This window comes from Scyliorhinus torazame, chromosome 1 (assembly GCF_047496885.1).
Source record: "Scyliorhinus torazame isolate Kashiwa2021f chromosome 1, sScyTor2.1, whole genome shotgun sequence".
Lineage (NCBI taxonomy): Eukaryota > Metazoa > Chordata > Chondrichthyes > Carcharhiniformes > Scyliorhinidae > Scyliorhinus > Scyliorhinus torazame.
In genome coordinates this window covers 185,013,866-185,023,681 of record NC_092707.1, presented here as the reverse complement: position 1 = coordinate 185,023,681, position 9,816 = coordinate 185,013,866, and the positions used below count along the sequence as shown (strand labels likewise).

At 42.6% G+C, this 9,816-nt stretch overlaps 1 protein-coding gene across 1 annotated transcript; it reads right to left on the bottom strand.

Moving 5' to 3' along the window:
- Positions 1-537: 537 nt before the first annotated feature.
- On the bottom strand, positions 538-9,471 carry LOC140429950 (uncharacterized). The gene is made up of 2 exons (XM_072517543.1): positions 9,246-9,471; positions 538-2,549 (listed from the first exon to the last, which is right to left on the bottom strand). The coding sequence occupies exon 2, from the start codon at positions 2,525-2,527 to the stop codon at positions 1,451-1,453; it is 1,077 nt and encodes a 358-aa protein (XP_072373644.1). The 5' UTR covers positions 2,528-2,549; positions 9,246-9,471; the 3' UTR covers positions 538-1,450.
- Between the last annotated feature and the right edge of the window lie 345 nt (positions 9,472-9,816).

Below are 9,816 nucleotides of genomic sequence, written 5' to 3'. Positions count from 1 at the left end.
ATTTACTACAGCATTCCAAACTCATGCACTGTTTGACATATTCCATGTTAATACATCCAATTCTATTTAGGCTAAAGTTTGGTCACAAATTTGTTAAATTGACTTCACGATATTTCAAAAATAGCTTCCAATTTATAGAACTATTGGGATTTATTGTAATTCACTGGGATAGATCCACAGAAGCTTTTGCATTTAATGTTAAATATGAATTTGAAAAGCTACCTAAGTATTTACGATTTTTTTTGTGGCACAGGAGATCGAGGGAAACACTACAGAAATTCCAGGTGATTATGTTTTATGCACTAACTTAAAGGATTGACAATGGATATGTGAATAAATTTATCAAACCCACCCTCTCAGTAGCAAGACTCACTTGAAAAAAGTGTTGATTCCCAAAGTTCTTTCTCTGTCAGTCTGGCCTCAATAAAAGTTGAGATGGATTCGCACGTAAAAAGAAGTTATTTATTTAGCTTGCAAGCTTGATTCATTTCATAGAAACATAAGAGACATCCAGTTTCCTATATCCCAGAAAGCGAATGAACAAAGAAACAAAGGGATCTCTGCAAATCAATTCAAATGGTATCAAGTTTCACATACTCGACGCCCATAGGTCAGCCTATATCCCTCCTGACCTGTTTGATCTATTCTGATTGGCTCACTTCCAATCCCTTTCTCTGGCCCCTATCAATGCAGCATCACCCTCATAGACACACCTCTTCCTGCTTTTTCTATGCGGTCTCAAATCCCTTTGTCCCTAACTGCCAGAATCAAAGTGGCTTATTTCTACATTACATTAACTAGTATCTCTAAAGTAACTATTTTATATCACATTCGTCATTCCCTCCTTTTATCATTCCATGATAACCGAACTATCCAATCCATAGCTACGGTTCCTCATCTAAAAGATCCGTCGCTGCATTTCCAATTCCTGTCTCAGCCCCCCTTCATCTGCCTCACCCTCATGGATTTTAACAGTTAAATTTTTTTTTCGGTGATTGGGGCGGTGATCTGATCCAGTGCACCCCGCATTCTACCCATCACACATTTAAGGATGGCCAGGCCCACAAAGATGCAGCCGATAGCTACCACTAGATACATGGCCATATTTATCAACCAGTCCTTCCATCCTCCAAATCCCCAGTTACCCCAAGAGCCAGGATCCTGCATCCCGTCCAAGTGATCCCGTATGCGATCCATAAATTTAGTGATGTTAGCGGTCAAGTCCTGAACTCCCATGATACACTTGCCCTGTACTATGGCGCATACCCCACCCTCACGGGCCAGAAGATAGTCAAGAGCATACCGGTTCTGCATTGCAAACAACCGTAGCTGAGACAACTCCTTGGTTATTGCCCCGAGGGCTCCCAAGGTTTCATTTCCCAAGATGGTAAGGCCGCAAATAAAATAATTCCAATCACTGACAGCCAAGGAACCCCCCACACCTCCCAGTTTATCCAACTTTGAAATGCCATTCGGGCCGCCCAGCAATGCGGAAAGCCCTAGTCCCAACAGTGATATGAGAGACATTCGCCCAGCCACAGAGGAGCTGGAGGCCGGCGTTTAATGGAACGCAAGTGGTGTTGTAACAAACGCATTGGCCAGACGCCTGGGTGATATGGCACCTCCTGTCCGTACAGGTGGGAAACAGACATGTTATATTTGTGTCCACCTCTACCAGCAAACAGCCATATCCTTCACTGCTGAAGCAATTCTCGTACGACCGGGAATCCCTATTGGGAGTGAAGTGGCTAGGTATGTGCGCCCTCCACCGTCGCAGCCTATCGTACTGTGAATGGGAATTATCCCAAGGAAGGGGAAGGCAAATAGCCAGTGGTGCTGAACCCGGATCGTAAGGAAGAGTGACTTGCTGGGGCGGTGGCTCGGAATGCTGACAATGAACCACCGTTTGGGGAGTGCCCCAAAGCGGTGAAACAGAAAATAACCTAGACACCGCTGCGGGGTTTGGGTAGCAGACAACCCGTCCCTGGCCATACAAGCGGTGGTAAATCTGGTAGAAGAGATTCATACTACCCGGGTTTTCCTCAGTTTGGCCTTTAATTAACTTAAGTGTATCTCCCGGTAACCTACGTTCTAGCTGTACTTCCCTTCTCATACGCCCCGTCCTCTCTCTAGTCCCTTTCGCTTTCTCATAGACTCTTCCTACACTCTTCTGACAGCCTGATTTTACCTTTATTGTACCACTCTTAACACATCCAAAATCAAATTTACATGTATTCCAAAAACAAGGCAATGTCCATATAATGTTCCCTTCCCATCGCCGGGACCGGTGCAACTGCTTCATGACTCCTGCATTCTCCTGAACTTTGATGACCTTCCATGAGTCGATACCATGTCCTCGTATATGGGGGCAGCGAAGAACATCACCTTTGCATAGGTGATGTATCCTTGTAGATTGGTTGGGGCTACACAGATACATAATATTCCCCTTTTCCATGTCCATCGCCAATAACACGCCAAGCGAAGTGAGGCCAAATATCAGACAGACGATGCGTAGCCACTCCATCATGCTCCACACCTGTAAAATAGCACTGGAGAAGGGAGGCAGGTTAGTATCCGACCTTTTACAGTAGTGGAGATGGACTCAATTTACAGTGATGTAGGTGGACCCAAGCACTTCGCCCCTCCACTTTAACTGCTGTGGGGGTGGTAAGGAGAACTTGGAAGGGCCCGTCCCATCGCGGCTCCGACCCCTTGCTAGTCCAATTTTTGACCATGACATAACTACCGGGCTGGACTGAAAGTGAGCTAGGTACTGGGGGCAATGGCTGGTGAGCCGCACGGACCTGGCCATGGAGTTCCTTGAGCACTTGCGTGAGGGCTAGAACATAGGCGGTCATTTCTTCAGTCATCTGATGAAACTGAACCAGTCTGGGAACCTGCAGGTTCCAGGGAGTTCTAAGAGGCCTGCCATAAAGAATCTCGGCGGGAGAGAGCCGGGCCGGTCCCGCAGGTGTAACCCGCAGCTGGAAGAGGGCAACGGGGAGCAACTTAAGCCATGTCAGTCCCGTGTCTGCTCTTAATTTAGCCAATTTAGTTTTGAGGGTCTGATTGTGTCTCTCAACCAACCCGGCCGCCTGCGGTCTGTAAGCACAGTGTAACTGCTGGCGTATGCCCAACTGGGAGCAAAACTCCTTGTTAATTTGTCCAATAAAATGAGGCCCATTATCAGAACTTAACTGAGCTGGTATACCGTACCGGGGAATGATTTCCCTCATCAAGACTTTAACCACAGTAGCAGCTTTATTATCGATAGTCAGATACACCTCGACCCATCTGCTGAACACATCCACAATGACCAAAACATATTTGTAACATTGACACCTTTCCAACTCAATGTAATCCATTTGGAGCGTCTCAAAGGGACCACTGGGCAACGGGGTTTGCAACAAGGGATACCTTTTCCGGTGTTATATTGCTGACAAATCAAACACCGATTACTGATACTTTGGGCCAACCCCTGCATTTTAGGGTGCCACCAAGTGTCCAGCAACAATTCACTAGTCCCTCGAGCCCCACAATGAGTTGCAAAGTGTACACATTCAATGACCCATAAAGCCAGCACATCAGACATACAAGTCTGATGTGCAGGCGTGGTCCATAAAGAGGAAACAGAATCATATGTACAACCTAACCGTTTCCGCATTTGTTTATCACTCTCAGGAGCGTCCTCCTGTAACCTTATGACGTCTTGGATGGTTGGCATTGACTTGTCAGAAGCAGACATATTTATAGTAGATCGTTTAGTCTGACTTAACATCTTAGGCACCATCACTTGCTGAATTTGCGCGGCTGTTCGCGCTGCATGATCTGCTCGTTCATTACTAACGTCAGCTGGGGTTGTACCATTCGTGTGGGCAGCGCATTTAATAACGGAAATCTGCGCTGGCATAAGGAGGGCTGCAGTAGGTCATTAACTAAACCCCGGTGGGATATTTGACCACACATAATCATGTCAGGTTGTTCTGACGAAATGTCACTCAAATCGCCCCTTATTGTGGTAGTTTCCTGAATCAAGGCTAAACATTCTTGACCAGGCGCGTCCTCATGGACAGGGGGACCGCTAAGAAAACAGGCTGGATTGATAGTGGTACAGTATTTAAATGTCAGACGTGGATTGTTCAAAAGGTATATCTCATACCTATTCTGACGAGCTGCGGTAAGATGCTGACCATTCGCCCCATATCCCTGGCATGGTACTGGTCATGGACCTGACGTGTAATATGAGGGCTTACCGAAGCTGACTGTGGCCATAAATGTGGTGATATTGTAACAAAATCGGCTGTACCTTCTTTTCCCGTGACTGTGGCTGTAACCTTGACTGGCCATTCGGTCTCAAGTAATGGCCGGTATTTGTCCTCCAACTCCCTGTTTCGTCCAGTTCTGTCATAGGCCAGGGTAACGTGATGCAGTGACTGTTCAACGTCTAACGCCCACCACGGGGGGTGATAGAAATATAGCACTGTTGTCTCATCCTCCTCTTCGCTGATCCACCCACCCAAAGTCACTATATTGGGGCTCCTGCTGGTAAACTACCATTTCTGCCGCTTGTTGGGGTCGCAGATCATCCTTTTTCATTACATACTCAGTCTTAACCTTTGTAACTGAGCCTCCTTCTTGGCCTACACCCTCCTTCCAGTAAAATCTGACTGCCCTTGCCATCTGGGAAGGGTCGTTCTCTGTCCAATTCATGTTATTACATTTCACAGCAGTAACCACAGAAGGTGGTAGGCAATGCATTAACATAGCACAGTATTGAGGGGAATTCTGACCATTTTGATACAGCAAATCGCCTGACTGCCCCCGGTAGATTTCATTAAAACGCTCCAGAAATTCCTCTGGCTCTTCAGTCTTCCTAGGTTTTAGGTCTAAGATAACAGAAAGATTTATGGGCCTTTGAAATGTGCTATTCAACGCATTCAAGATCTGTGTCCTTCTTTTCTCTATTTGCTCTTATTTTTTTAAACTTAAAAATGTTTGAAAATTCAAATTGAATTACTGCAACTTGCAAGCTTAGCTCTGATCTCAACTCAGAACTAAATTTACAATTTGCTTAACACAAACTTGTATAACATTTACAACTTAATTATTTCTTTATCTTAACAATTTTTCTTTTAACAAGTTTTTTTTTCTTTTACATACACATAAGTATTGGCAAAATCAACTATCATCTCCAGATTGACACTTTTTAAAATGGTGTCCATGATCTTCTTTAAGTTTCTATTAATCTCCAGATAAAATGAGATCAACCTTATTTCAAGTAAGTAAAACTTAAGATTCTGGCAATTTCAATCAATTGCTTTCGAAAATAATAACTTTTATCAAAGAGGTGGAGAAACCCACTGGTTTCCTTTAATTAATTCAAAACGTAACTTTGCTGGTGTTCACTGACTCAAAGGAAAGGTATCCAATTACACTACAGACTGGTGCTGTTATCTCAAAGCCTGAGTGAGAAGCACTGTCTGTTTTCAACTTCGCCTGCTGCTGTTAACCCTTTGAGAGACTTCTGCTTCAACCAATATGCAGCATTCCTCACAATCTCAACTAGACCTCGGAACTGCGTTTTTCGCCAATACAGTCCAAGGAGACAATTTTAGCTTAATCAACTATATATTTAAAACACTCACACATAGAGTTGAACCATCTTCAGATTTAAAAACAGTTATACTGGACTGAACCTTCATCTACTGAAGTCCCATCAGCCCCTGAACCCATATAATAGACTGAACCTTCATTACTGAAGTCACATCAGCCTCTGAACCCTTATACTTGGAATTGAATCATCATTTGAGATGTCCCATCAACCCAAAACCCTAACCCAAGCCGAAACAACAATATGAAATCCCATCAATTAAATTGCTAATCCCCAGACTGACCTGTGATTTCGTCGAGGCGGTCTTTCTGTGCCAACCGCGAGTGACCAGACTAATCAGACGATAAGAAGAGGGGAACAATCATTGCGCGGTCGTTTTCCAGTTCTACATTGAGGGCCCTTTGTTCCCCATCCTCCTGTTCATAATCAGTCTAATTCTGATTTCGCAGTTGGATCAGGACCGCCCTGAGAAATCCCGGGTTTCGGCACCAAATGTTGATTCCCAAAGTTCTTTCTCTGTCAGTCTGGCCTCAATAAAAGTTGAGATGGATTCGCACGTAAAAAGACGTTATTTATTGAGCTTGCAAGCTTGATTCATTTCATAGAAACATAAGAGACATCCAGTTTCCTATATCCCAGAAAGCGAATGAACAAAGAAACAAAGGGATCTCTGCAAATCAATTCAAATGGTATCAAGTTTCACATACTCGACGCCCATATCAGGTCAGCCTATATCCCTCCTGACCTGTTTGATCTATTCTGATTGGCTCACTTCCAATCCCTTTCTCTGGCCCCTATCAATGCAGCATCACTCTCATAGACACACCTCTTCCTGCTTTTTCCATGCGGTCTCAAATCCCTTTCTCCCTAACTGCCAGAATCAAAGTGGCTTATTTCTACATTACATTAACTAGTATCTCTAAAGTAACTATTTTATATCACATTCGTCAAAAGCAGGATTTGGACGTTGGATGCTGACGTTTCCACTTGTTTTATGTTGACCAATAGTGGAAAGGGATAAGAGTAAAACACTAAAGATCTCTGCCTGCAATACATAGGGCAATGATGAGACCACATCTGGAGATCTATGTTCAATTTTACTCTCCTTTCTAAAGGAAAAGTACACTTGCCACGGAAGAAATATGGCAAAGGTTCATTAGACTGATTTCTGGGATGAGGAAATTGGCCTATGAGAAGAGATCAAGCAGATTAAGCCTATATTCCATGAAGTTTAGAAGTATGAGAGATGATCTCATGAAATCATATAAGACTCTAAAGGAACCTGACAGGTTAAATGCAAGGAGAATGTTTGCCCTGACGTGGGTGTCTAGAACTGGATTGGGTCACAATCTTCACGGAACTGGTTGTGAGTCTTTGGGATTCTTTGAGAGTTACGGATGTTCAGTCATTGGGCATATTAAAGAGAGAAATCAATAGATTTTTGGACATTAAGGGAATCAAGGGTTACGGGGATAAAGCGGAAAGTAGAGTTGAGGTAGAAAATCAAAGATATGACTGGCGTACTCTTCCTCCTTTTGCTTTATTCTTATATAAATTTATATCATTGTGTGCCAAATATCCAGAAAATGAAAACACAGGGTATGTATGACACCACCTCATTGTGAGATCACACCATCAGCCTTTTGTTTCTCTCCTTCCCTGAATGCATCGGCCTAGATATTTGATGATGCTGCACCTTCTTTACACACATTTAAGCTCTGGTGAAAATGCTTGGGTGGTTAGGGAAGCAAGGATCAAACTCATCTGTGATACTCCACCTCATTGACCTTTCTGCTGGCTCTCACTGTAGTATATAGAAAGTTATTGTCAACTGTGTAAAAATGAAGCACTGCCTTCATTGAAGAACAGGCATAATCATAGAATCCCTCCAATGCATAAGGAGGCCATTTGGCACCCTACCTATGTCCAATCCCCCACCCGATCCCCGTAACTTTGCCTAACCTTTCAACATTTAGGGACAATTTAGCTTGACCAATCCACCTAACCTGCACATCTTTGGACTGCATGGGGAAACCGGAGCACCCAAAGGAAACCCACGTAGACAAGGGGAGAAAGTGCAAACTCCAGACAGTCATCTGAGGTCAGAATTGAACTCGGCCCTTGGCGCTGTGAGGCAGCAGTGCTAACTACTGGGCCACTGCGCCTACCATAAAGGTGTTGTGATTCTCAAATAGAGCAATAAAGTTTGAAATAAATCTCGTTAATACTTCCATTTTATAGCTGAAGGGATGACACAAAGAAGATTTTCCATTTTAAGAATTTACAAGCACTATGGACGAAACATTATTTTTGTAGGCAACTTATACTTCAAACTACAGAACAGAACTTTCGACACACGTGAAAAACCCAGTATCAGGTATATGTTACATGGTCCTTAAGTAGGCATTCGGTTCTCCCAGAATCAATCCTAAATGGCTCTAAGCTCTGAAGGGTTTATTTTCCTTTCTGAGTCTGGAAATTTTTAACTCCACAACTGTCTTTCATGGTGTGAGGTTTCCTGGAGACCTCTCTATAGCTAAAGCTAGGCAAATATTCCAGCCTCATTTTAACTCCTCATAAAATTGTGTTTTCCAATTTGAGCACAAGCTCCCACTCATACTCCAGTATGGTGAACTAAAGTGACTTTTAGCATTGAGCTACTCTCTCATATATCCTGGTGGATTAACTTATCTGTGAGTTTCAGGGATACCTTAGGAAAGTCGAATCCCCAATATCGCAATGGCTTTATATATACCCTTCCCATCACAAAGCCCATCACTATGGCAATGTGAATCACATGCACCTTGTATCCAGGTAAATGTGCTGAATCGCTATCCTTGAGACCGCAACATTCTTTTTACCTTGGAAGTAAATGGGCAGTTTAAAGCACAGCTGTTCACAACTTTGCATTCTCAACACTTCGCTGGGACTTTGGAGACAAGCAGTCTATCCACTGTTAGTGTACAGGCTGCTGCTATTGTCTCCAAAGCCAAACACCTTTCACATTATTCCCAGTAAAACAGTATTGACCCACTCTAAACCCTAAAGATCAAACCAAACAGGTCTGCTCTGAGCAGACATCAGAATTTGTCATATCACCACCTACATTTTCCCTTAAATTAAAGGCATAGCTCTAAAGCATAACAATCTTATAAAGTTGAGTATTGCTTAGAAAGAGACATGCTATCAAAGCTTTTCATTTAAACTCATCAGGATAGCTTACAACAAATTTCCAACAGTAACAGAGGAACAATAACATACTGCATGAAAAGAGAGGTCTAATTCCTTTGGCAAGTGGACTCTGATTAGTGGAGGTGTAGCCATGGAGAATGCAGCATGAAATAGTTAACTGCCTAGCTTTGTTCAAATTCAAACTTGTCGGGTCGACTCTGATTGCTCAAGGCACATAAACCTTAGACATTATATACCTCATTATCAAAAGAACAAAATTAATGGTGCTAAATAAACTATAAATTGGCACAACACTCTTGTTCAAGCATAAGTGGAGCTGTTATGTTGTACTCCTCTTAGCCTGGAAAATTCCACTTCCCCCGAGATAATCATGAGCACATTGCAACTTCATCTGGCTTTTGTGTGCAGCAATAAACACAACAACTTGATAGTTTGTACTTACATCAGTATGCTTCTCACAGAAAATTCAATTGTTTATTGCTTATCCATGTCTGATCTTTTGTGATCTGTTGCAGCTCTTCTATTCTCCGTTGATGAACATGGTACCTCATCAAAATAAAGTGTATTTCACTTCTTTTTAGCATCAGTTCCCTCCAGTTAAATGGTTTATTGAAGCATGGAAACTTGATGTTAATGAGTTGAAGTAACTACCTCTTCAAATAGTAAATGCCCTTTGAAACATCCTCCTGCAATTGACTTATTCAAAACTTTACCACTAAGTGATGAAGCTACTTTGCCGCTGATCTTTTTGTTTTATGTTTCCTAAGCGATTCCCATGGCAATGCCAATGTTTAGTGTTTAGAATTTGTTTGGTATCTATTATATGATGCATAACAGTTATTTGTGTTATCATGATTCTGTCATTTCATGTTTGATTCATAAGAAAAAACACTGGGCAACTAAGTGGCATAGTTGATTAAAATGCTGCACTTTTATCATTGTAAGATTGGACTGGGAACTCTAGTTCAGATCAAATCCAAACTGATGGGATAAAAAAAAGCCTTTTTCCTTAA

What these genes read in the sequence shown, in the direction of transcription:
- LOC140429950 (XM_072517543.1), bottom strand. Translation starts at nt 2,527, where the DNA reads ATGATGGAGTGGCTACGCATCGTCTGTCTGATATTTGGCCTCACTTCG.